We start from the raw sequence: 16,953 nt of genomic DNA, 5'->3' as shown, positions 1-16,953 counted from the left end.
CTCAAAATACAAAAGACAATTAAATGGTATTGGGTAGCATCAGAATCACAAAACCTATAATAGGTCTATGTATCACGACAGCTTTGTTATATATATATAATTCAAAGTGTTGTTTCATCTAATACACACAATGTGCACCATAATTTTGAACGATGAATGTTAGTTACTGTACAATGAATAGTCCAAGACCATTAAGTGAGTAGAAAATACAAAATTATTTTTTCTGTAACGATAGAAGTTTTTAAGAACTACTCAAAACATTTACACCAAATGATTTTTTGAACCCTCAAACTGAGCAAAAGAAAAATTAATAAGCCACATGGCCCACATACATCCCCTCCCCCAAATAACCTGAAAAAAATACAACTTTTGCTTTGGCAGAATAATTAATTGTATGTATATTATGTTATTGCATCATTAATTGAATCATTAAATTGACTAAATTTGTATTATTTGGCAATGTTTCGATGGGTGTGTTCCTTTTCATTTAAAAAAAGTTACACAAATTTTGTTGACAAGATTTGGTGGAAAAGTAGGGTAAAATCTAGAAAGTAAAACAAAATCAAGAAAGTAAAACAAAATCTAGAAAGTAGAACAAAATCTGGAAAGTAGGACATTTTACCAAAAATTAGGACAATTGGGAGCCCTGCGATATGCCATCCTGACCATAAGCAGATAAAGGCTCCTTGTAGGGGGGAGGGTAATGGGGGTGGTTGCCCCATCTGTAACCCACCTATGTATGGTTAGGGGATGACTTTGACATGATGGGGAGTTGCAAAACTAAAATTAGTCAATGAATATATGTTTAAACGTTGGGGAGCCCGTGGACAAACACGACACATTTACCATAAAATTGTTTTTCCCATGTTATAAATTTACTATAGAAGAGCCTGTGAAAAATCAGCCTTGTGACCCACCTAGAGTTCCTAATTCAGTGACAAATTAATGCAATTTTGTGGGTAGGGTGGTTCATTGAAAGATGCAAGAAACCGGAGGGCCTGGGTACGAGATACCCCCGGAGATATTTAAAAAAAAAAAAGATAAGATAAAGTTCTGTGAATTAAAGCAGTGCAAAAAAATTAATCAAAAACAGTGATTTCACATACTGCGAGATAGTCACATGAAGAATCAGGTGATGTTACTTTGTTTTTCGATAGAGTAGCTGGAAAATCAGTTATCCAGCTCCACCCAACATGGAACTATCTATGAATATAGATCCTTCTTTCCTCCTTGTTTGCTGACAGAAAGTGAAGTCTGCATTCAGCATGTGTACTCGCTCGCAAAATTGGTTCTACCATGCCTGCTGATGTCTACATCGAATAACAAAAAACTTGCATGCATATTCACTAAATCAACATTGGCAATTTGAACTCGGTGTAGCATCAGATTTTCAATACATCGCACACATGCATTAGCATAAACTAGAAACTCTGATTTCAACTCTATGTAAGGGGATATCGGATTTCCCTGATACATCATGCACGAGCGTAAGCTAAACTGGCATCTCTGTGTTAGACATCAGAATTAACAATACATTGCTGTGATCAAAATCATTAAATCGGGATATCGATGTGTGACCTTACGTCTGTGGTTTATTATAAATCAATACATCACCCATGCCTAATCCTTGGTATATCTATAAAATAATCTTAGTGGAACCCAACTAAAAACATATGTTGAAAAATGCATTGCTTTATATATACATCTAAATAAGAAAATAAGTCGTAAAATTTATGATGCATTACAGGTTGAGAGTAAATAATAAGATTGATAAAAATTGTATAAAAAAAATAGATTTCGTAAGTAATATTAAAATACAATATATCATCTTTAAATCTGATTGTCAGTATCATGACAATGAAGAGTTTTCCCATTGCCATCTTTTAAATATTTATTTAAAAATTCAATCATTTTAAGTTATAAAGAAATGTTTTTAATTAAAACATCAATTTTAATTATAATTGTGATGAATTTTTTAGAAAATTGATATTTGGTCACCGAATATTCTGTATTCAGCAAAAATGTTGGCCACATATTTGGTATTTGACAAAAACGTTAGCTGCATATTTGGTGTTCAGCAAAAACGTTAGCTGAATATATTCTGTATTCGACCAAATCACTATTTATCCCATCCCTATTGCACGGGTAATAATAATTAATGTGATAAGATAAAATCTCTCTGAAATCATGCAGTTCATCTGCTAATAACTCATAAAGATATGAGCATTTTTAAGTTCACATCCTTATTCTGTAGAACTTGGCTTACTCTTATTGCATGGGTCTCACTCAGACACAACCAAAGGACCTTGTGACAATCAGATTTGTTTACAATTTGCAACAGTTAGCATGCAAATTGGTAGGCCAGTATTTTTAACTGGTAGAGGCACCCCAGAAAAATCAGTTTGTCAAAGGGTCATATGATGCTGTTAAAAAAGCCTAAGCTAACTTAATAGAAATTGCATGAAATCTCATTCCAAAAACTCAGCATTAATGTGTGATCTCTAGTTTGCAATATTATAATTTTTTGTTGCATTTATGCCATCCTTTTGATGAAAGTCCTCAACTATAAAATCAATCGAAAATTTTAGAATTTCCCGTCGGGTGCTTGATGCTGGAAAAAAATTGTACATAAAAAAAAAAAACATTTTGATAACTTTGTGATGCCCTAAGCACTGCTTATTTTGCTTAATGGTTAATCCGGCCCTGTCCGCACACACGAACAAGGAATAGCTTTGCACTATACTCTTATGCTCCCATTAAACTCATCTAATCTAGATAAACTAATAATGTGCTTAGGTTAATTCCAAATCTACTGTTCCCTTTATCTCCAAGTTTTCTACTGTGCCAAAAAAAACATTGATATGTCACTAAAAATCATCACCCTGCATGGGCGGAGATACGGATCAAATGTGGAGAAAACTGATCTAATGTATATGCATATATGTGAATTGACTAGTGCTGGTCCGATTAATTGATAAATCTGTCAATTATTAATCACAGTTAAAAATTTTAGTTGAGTTAATCAACTCGATCAATTCAATTAAAATTTTTATCAAAAGTTTGTGCATTAATAGGAAAACTGATTAGTGGTGTCTTGTGAGTCATGTTCTGTACAGAACATTTTGGATAAGTGACCATATTTAAAAAGTGTTTGAATCAATATTTCGATCAAATTAGATTCAACGAAAATTGATGATTTCAATTTCAAATTGAGTTTGATGAGCATTTTAGTAGACTACCAATATTTATTGTTTCTGCTATGAAATTGTTCTGCTATGTTTTTGTGTTCTTGGAAGCATCAGGTCATCTCCTCACAAATACCATTCGAGAGGAGCTTCTAGGAAAACAAGCAACAGTATAATCAAAAGTAGTTTCAAAATCAGGGAATAATAATCAAAAATAAATGATTTACAAAAAAAACAAGATCCAAGTGAAGAAAGTAAAGGTTGTGACAAAATCTATTTAGCATATTAAGCTGTTTGAAGTGGGCAGCCTTAATTTCTTAACCTATTCCTATATTTGTTTCCATCTACCGAATAGATGACTGAAATGAATGAAATATATTTCTATAGAATCTATTATTATATGGTCACAAAAAATATTCTATCAAAATTTGATTAATTGAATAAAACTTTTGATTAACCAGTTAAAATTTTTAATTGATTTCCAGCCCTAGAATTGACATCATAATGTGCCCCCCCCCCTCCCAGCAATCATTATCATGCCTCCAAAGACTTTCAAGTCTAACTCCCTAACTCCGCCTATGTCGCCTTGACACATTTTTAAATGTGATTGGGTGTTCTCATCAGCCCTAACCCAATCATCGGTAACCCTAGGAAATATAAATGGCAAATTGGGTATGGCAATATAAAATAGTCGTCAAGTGATGGTATACCAAATACAGTCAAGACCGCTTAATGTGATCACATCAGGACTCTGGGTTTCTGATAACTATATCCATAAACGGCCCCATTTGCAAGAATGGTGACCATACACCCCGTTTGGTCGAACAGGACGTATAGTAAACAGGTATTGGTAAAATGGGACAACTGTTTTCCTTCCCCACATAATTGGTTGCAAAATGTTCAATCATTTCCATTTTTAACGGGACCTCTTCTCCCTTAAGCTAAAATTCTCCATTTTTATTATTGTCATTGTGAGGCATTTGAATGGATGTCTAATTGTTTATCACAAATTACGATATTTCTTTTAATGTACACAATACATTTCATAGATCTCTTGAGAAAGTCTCTCAGGAAAAGAAATTTGAATCTGGTCAACTGAAAGGCCACCCAGACGATCAAAAATTTATTTTTTTGATGTAAAAATATTTTAAGTTTCCAAAGAAAATACTTTTATATGTTACTATAAACAAGTTCTGTTAATTTCAATGCTGTTGGAAGGCTAAGAATTCAAGATTTCTCTTTAAGAAATTCATTGCAACCAGGATTCATCTATATACACTGCTGGCCACCCAAATTGCAACACCAAGAAAGACAAGAGATATCGCAACAATATTTATTTTGTAGATAACATGTTGACCAAGAATCAAATGATTAATTTGATTCTTGGTCAACATGTTATCTACAAAATAAATATTGTTGCGATATCTCTTGGCTTTCTTGGTGATTAAATTTATAGACTTCTGTGAAGTGTGGTTCCTACCAAAATCAGTAGCCAGAGTAGCAGCCATTGTTGGAGATCACCGCTGCCACACGCCTCGGCATTGATTCAAAGAGACTTTGGATGTGTTCTTGGGGTACAGCAGACCAAGCAGCTTCCACGCGTTGCCAAAGTTGATCTGGTGTGGCAGCTGGGGATGTAATCTGGGTCAATCGTTGAGCAACCATGGACCACATGTTTTCTATCGGCGAAAGATCCAGAGAGCGAGCTGGCCAGGGAAGCAATTCAATCTGGCGATTGGCGAAGAACCTTTGGACAATGCGTGCCACGTGTGGTCGTGCATTATCCTGTTGAAATATGGCTGTGGGCAAGCCCTGAAGGTAAGGAAGGACAACTGGCTCCAACACCTCGGAGATGTAGCGCTTGCTTTTTAAAATACCGGCAATGCATACTAGAGGAGTGCGAGAGTGATATCCAATACCCAAGAGCGTAGCGGGGGGGGGGGGGGGACTTGGGGGGTCTGGTCCCCCCCCCCCCGAAATGTGAGAAAATGACCAAAAAAAGGGAAAAAGATGGCCAAATTCATTGTTCTGTCACTTTGGTTCCCCCCCCCCGAACAAAATTTCTGGCTACGCCCCTGCCAATACCGCCCCATACCATAATACCCGGTGCAGGACCAGTGTGGCGGTGCATAATGCAGCTGTTCAGCATCCTCTCTCCACGGTGTCTCCAGACTCGAATCCGACCATCGTGGTGTTGCAGACAGAAGCGTGACTCGTCAGTAAAGACAATTTCATTCCATTGTGCCGTCCACATCCTTCTTTCATCGCACCATTGGTGGCGGAGACGTCTGTGGTTCTGCGTCAAGGGTAGATGAAGCAATGGACGTCTTGCGGACAGACCACTCTGCTGTAAACGGCGTCAAATGGTACGCGCAGACACTGGATGATGCGGTACAGACTGAATGTGGTGTGCTATGGTTCGTGATGTGGCTGAGCGATCCATCACTGCCATACGCACAATACGCCTGCCATCACGTGAAGTGGTGCACTGAGGTGGATGCAATCGAACACGTCTGTCTGTCGTACCCTCATGCATCCAACGATCACATATCCGCATTACAGTTGTTTGGTTTTGTCCAACACGACTACCGATTTCCCTGAAAGATAATCCACAATCTTGGTAGGCCACTATCCTTCCTCTGTCGAACTCGGATACTTGATCAAAAGATGATTGCTGTTTTCTACGAGGCATAATTGATCATTTTTTTGAAAAAACCACAAGAAAAACCACAATTGCCGTACTTCAAATCGTCGAAATCTCCAAGCCTTAAATAGCGCTTTGAAGTGGCGCCACAGGCACGCATGATGTGCATCTGCGCTGAAATTCTAATCATTTGCATATCTCACCTCCGCTAATGCATGTTGTAAATTTCATATTATTTGCATGCTTCCTTCAGGGTGTTGCATTTACGGTGGCCAGCAGTGTATATGCAATATTTATTTTGAAAATATCATGATTTGATATTTTCAGCCAAAAATACTCATTAACTGTATCAATATGTATAATTGCACAATATTTTCATGATTCAAATACCAATTAATTTACACACGAATTATTCAAATTTTTAAATCAGAAATTGGTTAATCAGTAAATAAATAGAATTGTCCAAAACAGATGGTCCAATCTAGAATGGTTTGATGTTTTGTCTCATATTTTCATTTGAGAATGATTTGATATTCTCAGCTGAGAATGGTTTGATACTTTCATTTGAGAATGGTTGAATACTTTCAGTCGAGAAAAGTTTGATAATTTCAGTCGAGAAAAGTTTGATATTTTCAGTCGAGAAAAGTTTGATATTTTCAGTCGAGAAAAGTTTGATATTTTCAGAAAAAAAAAAAAAACATGGTTCAATATTTTCATTTGAGAATGCTTTGACATTTTCAATCGAGAAGGGTTCGATATTTTCAGCTGAGAATGGCGATATATTTCATTTGGGAATGGTTTGGTATATTTATTTGAGAAATGGTTTGTTATTTTCATTTGAGAAATGGTTTGTTATTTTCATTTGAGAATGGTTTGTTATTTTCATTTGAAAATGGCTTGATATTTTCAGTCGAGAAGGGGGTGATATTTTCAGCTGAGAAGGGTTTGATATTTTCAGTCGAGAAATGTTTGATATTTTCAGTCGAGAATGCATTGATATTTTCAGTCGAGAAGGGGGTGATATTTTCAGCTGAGAAGGGTTTGATATTTTCAGTCGAGAATGCATTGATATTTTCAGTCGAGAAATGTTTGATATTTTCAGTCGAGAAATGTTTGATATTTTCAGTCGAGAATGCATTGATATTTTCAGTCTAGAAAAAAAATGGTTTGATATTTTCAGTTGAGAATAATTTGATATTTTCAGTTGAGAATAATTTGATATTTTCAGTTGAGAATAATTTGATATTTTCAGTTGAGAATAATTTGATATTTTCAGTTGAGAATAATTTGATATTTTCAGTTGAGAATAATTTGATATTTTCAGTTGAGAATAATTTGATATTTTCAGTTGAGAATAATTTGATATTTTCAGTTGAGAATAATTTGATATTTTCAGTTGAGAATAATTTGATATTTTCAGTTGAGAATAATTTGATATTTTCAGTTGAGAATAATTTGATATTTTCAGTTGAGAATAATTTGATATTTTCAGTTGAGAATAATTTGATATTTGAACTGAAAGTATCAAACCATTCTAAACTGAAAGTATCAAACCATTCTAAACTGAAAGTATCAAACCATCCTAAACTGAAAGTATCAAACCATTCTTAACTGAAAGTATCAAAAAGTATCAAACCATTCTCAAATGAAAATACGAGACTGAAAATATCAAACCCTTGTCAAATAAAAATATCTAATCCTTCTCAACTAAAAATATCAAACCCGTCCCAGCTGAAAATATCTGTGGTGACGTGAGTGCTGGTGGATGTCTCGTTATTTTGGAAACGTACTGAGTCACGGCTTTCTTTTTTAAGATATTTAATAGAAGAAATAGAAGACAGATTTTTAGTACATATTCGGTCTACAGTTGAGTCAGACTGAACTCCAATACAAGAAGACACTAGATAATACCTAGCTAGTGGGTGGCATAAAAAACAATAAAAATTACACAAGACAAGCAGTGCCACATACTCCTCGAGTTTGAAGGACGACATGGTACAATGCAAAAAAATATGACAATATAGTTACAATGATATGACAATATAGTTACAATGATATGACAATATAGTTACAATGATATGACAATATAGTTACAATGATATGACAATATAGTTACAATGATATGACAATATAGTTACAATGATATGACAATATAGTTACAATGATATGACAATATAGTTACAATGATATGACAATATAGTTACAATGATATGACAATATAGTTACAATGATATGACAATATAGTTACAATGATATGACAATATAGTTACAGTAACTAATATAGCATTGACATGGGCAAAAAAACATTTGTTCAAAAATTGCAAGAAATACGCAATACGAAAATTTTTTCAGAATTAATGAAATATTCTCAAGTCCAGCAAAAAATAAATTACAAATGACCAAAAATTAATAAATGTATGTATATGCAAACTAGATTACTAGAATAGATAATAGACATATACATAGAAAAAAATTGAAGAATGAAAATTTTGCAAAACATTAATTTTTAAAAAATGTTGCAAAAACATTAAAAAAATGTGCAAGAATAATATCAGGGAATTCTTATATGAACTATACTCCCTGATCGAGTTACATAAGGCTGTTTTGGTTCAGTGAATGGTGATTCCTCATTAAAAATGCAATCAAGCAAAAATGCTGGTTTCAATCTGTCTATTGAAATATTTGTTAGTTTGCCTTTCATGTTCACTGTATATACTTTCGGAGATTGTTCCATCACTTCATATAGCCAAAAATATGGTTGTTGTTGAGGCTTCTGTATGGTGTCCAGGTGCACGAACACATGGGAAGAAACAAGTTCTTTATAAATGAAAACATTGTGAATCCCATGCCTTGAAATTTGGATCGGACGTAAAGTGTTTATGTGATCTCGTAGAACCCGTAAAAATTCTAGCTCTGTTGGCTGAGGATCAGAACTACGGAAGAATTCACCAGGTAGGCGCAATGGTCATCCATAAACGATCTCAGCAACAAAAGTGTTGATGTCCGGTTTGATGCTGGCTCGGATGGTCAGAAGTATGTGGTAAGTAACACTTCAGTCCAACGTTCAGCAGCATGGCAGGGTATGGCACCTTCAAGCTGAAAGTGGCACCTTTCAACGATGCCATTGGTGGCTGGATGATACCCTGTCGTGCATGTTTTCTGAGTTCCAAGAAAACGAACGAATGCCAGGAACAAATCACTATCGAATTGTCTCCCTTGGTCTGTGGTAGCAGATTCTAAAACTCTGAATCTGCTGATCCAGCCAAAGTAGAATGTCTCTACGACAGTTTCTGCTTTTCCATCTGGAAAGCCTCTACCCACCTGGTGTATTGATCCACACAGGTAAGGCAGCAGGTGAAACCCGGAGGAGGAGGAAGAGGGCCAATTATGTGTGTTAATGTGCGAGAATCTGCATTGAGGCAAAGGGTATGCACCAATGGAAGATCGAGTGTGGCAATGCACTTTTGAGCATTGAAATTTGATGCACGCCCTGGTCCATCGTGTGACATGTTTGCGAATTGAACTCCACACAAATCATTGACGAATAAGGTCCACAGTTGATTTAACCCCTGGATAGGCGAGGTTATGAAGGACTGTACACATGTTGATATCTGTGTTTTTCTGGTACGTAGGGACAGATATTTCCAGTGCATAAGTCACAAAAAGTTCTGTACCCTGAGGACCAAATTTTATAGGTTTTATATCGAGCACACCACCTGGTTGTTGGAGGGCCAGTAATTTGGCATCTGTACTCTGTGAAGTAGCAATAGCTGCATAATCAATCGAGTCAGGTAAATTAATTTCAAACTCGAAAAAGCATCTGCTACAATATTTCACTCCCTGAATGTAACGAATGTCTGTAGAAAATTGAGATATATATTCTAAATGATGTTGTTGTCTGAGAGAGCTGTTATCATTGACTTTGTGAAAAGCATAAGCTAGAGACCTATGATCACTGTAGATCGTAAATGGTCTGCTTTCTAACATGTGTCTGAAATGTTTAATAAAACTATAAACCGCAAGTAACTTGTGAACATAAGTACTATAGCTCTTTCAGTTGTTGTTAACTTTCGAGAAAAAAATGAGAGTGGTTCGATGACTGTGTTTCGAAATCTGATACATCGACTGTCAACAAAAAATGAGCGCCATGTTTAGGATGAGCCAAAAGCATCACGTAAGTAATAGCATGTTTGCACATTTTGAAAGCAGCAAGTTTCTCCGACCAAGTGATAAGAGATTTTTCTTTGCACAAATTGTGTAAGGGAGCCTGGTCAGATGCTGCATTTTTCATGAAACAGTAGTAAAAGTTTAGAATTGCTAGAAATCTTAGAAGTTTGTCAACCGTTTTTGGTTGTGGATAATTACGAAGAATATCAACTTCTTCTGGCAAAGGAGAAACGCTGTTGCTCTTAACCAAAAATCCTACGAACTCAGATTTCCCAAATATGTATTTATCAGGATTAAGAATTATACTAAAACAGTTTAAATGTTCAAAAACTAATTTTAGATCTTTAAGATGTTCTTCCTCTGTTATTGATGTAACTATATATAGTATGTCAGCTAAATATGCATAACAGTTCAAGTCTCTAAATACGATATCTATGAACCGGTGAAAATGTTTGTGCTGCATTAAACAATCCAAAACACATGTATGAGTACTCATAAAGTCGGAATGTGGTAATGATGGCAGTTTTTTCAACAGACTCAGGATGTAAAGGTATCTGATGATAAGCCTTAACTAAGTACAATTTAGAAAAAATGCTTCTTTTCCTGCAGACCGTAACTGAAATCATGAACATGTGGTATAGGATGTGAATCTGGACACGTTATAGAATTAAGTTTTCTGTAATCCCCACATAAACGGTATTTTCCATTTCATTTAGGAACTGTGTATCAGGCTTGCCCATGGACTTTTTGAAGGTCTCAGTATGCCCTGATCCATTAGCGTTTGAACTTCACACTTTGCAATGGCAAGTTTCTCTGGATAAAGTCTGCAGGCTTTGGTAAAGACAGGAGAACATTTGGTAGTAATGTAATGTGTAACGCAGTGGGTTTTAGAAGTAACTCCAAGCATAGAAGGATTCGTCAGATTAGGAAATTTAGATAGAATTTTCAAGGCGAATCTCCACAAATGGTCTTTAAGATTAATGTAATGCAACTGGCATTGCTACATTTGATTGAAAATGAAGTCAAACTGTCAATCAAATGAGAATTTTTTACATCAACTAATAGACCATAATGTTCTAAAAAATTAGCACCTAATATCAGCGATTAACATCAGCTATAACTATAGACCATTCAAACAGTCTGCGTAATCCTAAATACCACTGCTAAAGATTTGCAACCATAAGTAGAAATTTTAGTACTGCTAGCTACGTATAGCAAAAAGTTTGTATCTACTGCTTATGTACTTGTGTATCTTGTAGGAAAACCAAAATGCTAGCACCTGCGTCCACTAAAATACCAGTACCGGATTTTTGATCTGGCGAACTAAATGCTGGCCATCACCTGCTGTCACCAAAACAGATGGACCAGTTAGTTTTCTGATCAATCACAAGGCTTAATGCATTTTGATGCTTTTTCTACCGAATTTGAAATGGAATCAACAATAAGGATTACATTTGGATGTACCATCACCACTAGACCTCTTTCTAGACTGAGAATTTGAACGAGCTCTTCCCTACTTGCTAAAATGTTTCTCTATAGCGGATAAGCTGTCAACAGCAGTGGTCAAAGACGAAATTTGACTTTGAAGTGATTGCAAGCTGATGGTTTCGTTACGGCTGACCTCAGAAATAGTCAGTGTGTGCCCAGTGACTTTAGTAATTTTATCTGCCATTTCTGCTAAATCCGGCAATGTATCCTTACTGACATAAAGTATCTGCTGTGTATGGATGGGCAAACATTGTAACCAAAGGGTTTTAAGCACTTCATCTGAATTTTTTTACCAGCTAATGTATGCATCTCATGCAAGAACTGAGAGGGTCGCTTATCCTCAAGATTGAGCTCTTAGAGTAGAACTTTGTAAGCGGGAAGTTTCTGACAGTGAAAACTGTCAACAGAAATGCATGTTTTTAACTGTTTGTAAGAATCATCTGCAATAGAAGCTCTGATCAAATCACTAACATATGACAACACTTTGACATCGAGAGCTGTCACAACACAGTGAAATTGCATTTTAGGATAAGTTACTTCTGCTATTTTAAAGTTTGATTCAATCTGAAGGTACCGAAGATCAACATCAAATTTCCAATTCAAAGCCGCGCGAAAGGAAACACTTGAAAGTGAATTCAGAAGACATACCTGTTTCTTCTTTTACATTTGGCATGTCCAAAAAACATTTAGCACAATCCAGGAAGAGAATTGAGGAGATACCCCCCTCAATCGGTCAGCAAACGCACCACACACAGGGGGAAAAAGGGAGTAAGCAACACGTCACATTACGAAGCTAGGAAGAGTAGTTGTTTACGTCTTCGAGTTCATGGCTGTCAAACATCTGCTATATGAGGGTCACCAGTACTGTGGGGATGTGAGTGTTGGTGGATGTTTTTTTATTTTGGAAACATACTGAGTCACGACTCCTTTTTTAAAGTCATTTAATAAAAGATTTTTAGTACATGTTTGGTCAACAGCTGGACCCAGACTGAACTCGATTACAAGATACTAGATAATGCCTAGCTAGTGAGTGGCATAAAAACATACTAAAATATAAAATTACACAAGACAAGCAGCGCCACATATCAAACCCTTCTCAACTGAAAATTTCAAACCCTTCCGTAATGAAAATTTCAAACCCTTCCAAAATGAAAATATCCAATGCTTCCCGAATAAAAATATGAGACTGAAAATATCTCCTTTTTAATTTAGCCTATATCATGTTTAAAACATTTATAATAAACAGTAGGTTAACCTTTTTTTTCCATTTTAACAAAAATATCGGATATACAGGGTGTTTCAAAAAGAATCACCCAATTTGAAACGTGTATATTATAAAAAATATTGAGCATAGACACTTAATTTTATATTACATGGCTAATCATAAAGTTTTTTACAAACTAAATTAAAGGTGTTCAATATTTCCACCTTGGGATGCACGACATAAGTCTATATACAGTAGTCAAATTTGTCCCAAACTTTTGCGAACATGTTTGCATCCACTGCGAGGGGATTTCTGTGGATCCACTCCACATTTTTGTCTGACATGCGGGGACGGCCAGGGGATTTACCTTCAAACAGGCAACCCATGTCTCAGAATTGTTTATACCATCGCCTAATGCTCTGAGTGGTAGGAAGTTTAACACCAGTGTATTACATATGAAAAACACGATGAACAGTTGTTACGGACTAGCACTTCGCGAAGCTTAGAACATAAAACGATTTATGCCGTGCAGTCGCCATCTTGATAAACACTGAAGTGGCGGCCAAAGGAAGAGCGTTAGCACTACCTGTTGGCAACAGCGTGAAACTTGAGATTTCCCTCTTTCTACCTATACATTATTTGATCAAAACGGATTAAAAGCTGAATAGTTATGATTTTTTTTAAATCAGATGTTTCTTTTTGAAATACCCTGTATATCAAAAACATCAGATATAAATAATATTATCGATATTAATAATATCAATATAAAAATATTGAATATTTTCCATATTTTTGAAAATATCTCAATATTTACGAATCCTGATTGCAACCCTCTCTCTTTAAGCCAGTGATAATGTGCGATTTCGTGCTCGCGAGCACTTGATCAATGCTTTGATTGAACACCCTGCAATAATTTCATTCAAAGATTACAATTTTGCAGATTTCACGATACCTGCGTCAAAGTTGTCATTAGGGGTGTTGTTCATTTGATGGCGGGCATATGCAGCGCTCGCAACTCAAGAAAGGTTGAGGGCACCTGTTCTAAGCCATGTATGAGAAACTCATGGCCTGCGCACCAAATGTGGCCTGCCATCTCGAACCTAATTTTGTAAAAATAAACTAAGCAGTACATTCCAAAGAATTGCATTGTGCCCGTGACACAATTCCAGAGAATTTAAGTGGCCTGTGGCATATTTTCATATCACTCAAGTAGGCAAGTGGCACATTCACAGATCACTTGAGTGACCTACAGCACAGTTCTAGAACACTTAAGTAGTCTGTTGCACATTTAGAGGCTCCTTAAATGACATGTGGTACAGTTTTTAGAGCACTTAAGTGGCCTGAAGTACAGTTCTATATCACTCAAATTACCAGCTGCATTTTCGTAGATTACTGAAGTGAACCATGACGATCACAAATCACCTGAGGGATGTGCGGCACAGTTCCAGAGCACTTAAGCGGCCAGTCACATTTCTAGAATACTTAAGTGGTCCGCAACACGTCAGTGACCCTGACACATTTCCAGATCACTTGGATCCAAGGATCAGTGGAACATATAGAGATCACTAAAGTGGCTCTACAGAGTACTTATCAATAGGGAGAATATTAGTTCAGGTGCCCGCAAGCTAGGGAAAAGTTTTTCTTGTTTTTTACATTCCTACTAAAGATGCCATTAAGAATATTTCATATTTTCATAAAGGGTGGTTGATAATGTAAGCATCATTCACACCCTTCCCCCTTGTCGTCAATAGTCACAAACCCGAAACCCTCCTATTGATGTGACGTAATACTCGGATATGACCCCTATGGACTAATTATAACATCAAGTACGGAAATGTGTGTCAACAAAAAAAAGGGGAGAGAACACCTCCTAGTCTCCTATATAGTCTTGCAGCACGATATTAATAACTTACAGAAAAAAAATTATGTTTGGTTAAACCTTAGCTTCAGAATGCGCAAAAAAACTTGCAACGGAATAAAAATTGATCACATTATCTAAAGACCCAATAAATAAATACAAATTTTTTCCCATGTTAGTATATTGGTCCGTTCCATTCCTTGCAAAAATGACAACAACACTAGAATGATAAAATTATTTGTGATTCCAGTAGATGGTCCCAACTGCATTTTGAATTTACAGTGTGCTTAGTATCTAACATTTTTTATGAACCAAAATTTTAACAATGAAAGCAAGAATTAGCAGAACGAATTATCTCGAACGTAGTTAGTAAAACTGAAAAAAGATCTTATAATGTAGAGAACAGACATGCTTTAAATCAGCCAATTCAATAGATTTTTAGAATCCAGATATTTGAGATTAGAAACCGTGACTCAAAAAGTTTTCGGACATGCCAAAAATATGGGTATTATTAGCATGCTGATCTCCCTTGCTATTACCTGCCAGCTAATGCAGGGGCATACAACCAAAAAGAATTCAATAAAACTAGCAATACAGTGTCTCACTGCAATACAACTCCCACTTATAAGTCTTGTCTGCACTCTCATTGAAAGATACACGTAAATAATGCTATTTACTTATACGCCTCTCTCACTTATGTGTCTTTTTTCTTATACCCTTACACCACAAGTAAGTAAGAGATCACTGTACAGAGATCACAACACATAAGCAAGAGATCACTGTACAGAGATCACAACACATAAGCAAGAGATCACTGTATTTGCATGAGTACATTCCAACAATAGTTGACATTTGTATATGACATGCAATAGTTGACATGCCAACTAATATGGGACATACAGTGAAACCAAAAAGAATTCAATAAAACAAGCAACACTTACATGAGCACGTTCCAACAACAGTTGACATTTGCGCAAGCAGTCAGCAGAGTTGATGAAACGCAACAGCTCCTTCTCTGCCTTGCTTCGTTCAGCTATGTCAGTATGCAGATACAACTGAGTGCTCAATTCTTCAAGTTTTGCCAGTTCCTACGGGGGAAAAAATAAAGACTTATATGAACAGACATGAAAGATATCTACATTAAAGTGACAAGTTCATGAAATGAGAATAAAACATATCAATTACATAAATGGAAAGTTGTTTCATGTTTTCTTCCAAAGTGGACATAGTGTCATCCACTTCAGATGCTTCTGGATCAGATGTACTGTAGTTTTTCAATAATCACGCAATGGAAAACTCCAACTAAATATCGGACATAGTTCCACTGAGAAAAATGCGACCGAACTGGTTACGTGCCGCCAGCCAAAAGAAACTAAGGTCTGGTTATACCCAGCTGATGATCCAACTGACAATCCTATCCAGAGATTAATTTATCCTTAGCTAATAGGCAACAATCAACCGGCACTTGTGATCTAGTGATGCCACTCATGCGGAGTTGTTGTTGTTTACTTACTAATATAATCAAAAGAAACAATAATACAGTAATTCTTCATATTTAACTTAAAAATTCAATAAGCGAATTTTTTTATGGATTGTTCAACATACCAATTCCTCTGCCATTTCAAATGGAGTTGTTTATAAAATCCCGATGTTAGCTTTTGTAAATTGCATTTTAGAATTTACTGATCCAGTCAAGTTTACCTACTGCTTATCGATGTTTCACTAGGAAACGTCTTTGGTCTGATCGCCTTTTTTTTTCAGAGAGAAATGTCAGTCTTTTCCTAGCAAAACAAACTTTTTTAATTGAAATTTCTTACGTAAAATCAAACACACCGGGTCCCTCTTACACTGGAATGATTTCTAAAGGCCTATTTACAAGGGGCCTAAGAGAGCCCAGGGCGGCTGGATCAGAGGGGCGGCAAATTTGTGGAATGGATTGTATAAAAAATTAGACTGGAATGGAAGGAGGGTGGTGAAAATCGGCTTCTGATGGTACCCTTAGCCCTAGGATCCTTGGTGAGCTTTCAGACAACGATCTTTTACTGGTCGCTTTTAAATAAATTTACATAACTGTTCATGTATGGTGGCCATACGTCCCGTATTCGTATTTTCCAGGACATGCCTGTCTCTTAAAGTGATGATGATTATGACGTCTATTCAAAAAGCCTCATAGGCAGGGCCCCGCAACTAAAAAGGAAAATGCGCTCTATCGCCCGGGCCTACTAACCATTTTGGCTCCCCCCGTTATTTTTAACGGAAAACTTATGAACTCAGTGCATTTTCTGGTCCGGCACCCGGGAACACCTGCCTTCATGTAATTGCGACCTGTTAATAGGGCTGGGGTGTCGAACATCTTGTTTTAAGCAATCAGAGCCTTGAGTAGGCATTTTGCGATCCTGTGCAAAAA

The 16,953-nt window shown here is 36.2% G+C and overlaps 1 protein-coding gene across 4 annotated transcripts in view; it reads right to left on the bottom strand.

Annotated features, from left to right (window-relative positions):
- Ranbp16 (Ran-binding protein 16) overlaps positions 1–16,267 on the bottom strand; it is a 164,646-nt gene extending 148,379 nt beyond the window's left edge. Inside the window, exons 1-2 of one of the 4 annotated variants that reach the window (XR_016192796.1) lie at positions 16,152–16,261; positions 15,488–15,634 (exon numbers count right to left, since the gene is read on the bottom strand). Coding sequence is in view for 2 of the 4 variants with exons in the window: in XM_089232901.1 (XP_089089027.1) it covers positions 15,488–15,634; positions 15,732–15,773 (189 nt within the window). In the remaining 2 variants the exon portion in view is untranslated. Of the gene's footprint in view, positions 1–15,487; positions 15,635–15,731; positions 15,996–16,151 lie in introns of those variants that run through there. The other 3 variants (XR_016192795.1, XM_089232902.1, XM_089232901.1) reach the window with 3 other exon arrangements.
- Positions 16,268–16,953: the final 686 nt, after the last annotated feature.

The sequence above is a fragment of the Pholcus phalangioides genome, unplaced genomic scaffold (assembly GCF_987345545.1).
Source record: "Pholcus phalangioides strain wild (caught in Gottingen) unplaced genomic scaffold, Ppha-v1.0 ptg000007l_1, whole genome shotgun sequence".
Lineage (NCBI taxonomy): Eukaryota > Metazoa > Arthropoda > Arachnida > Araneae > Pholcidae > Pholcus > Pholcus phalangioides.
The sequence above is the reverse complement of the archived record's forward strand: the minus strand, read 5'-3'. Positions and strand labels throughout refer to the sequence as shown.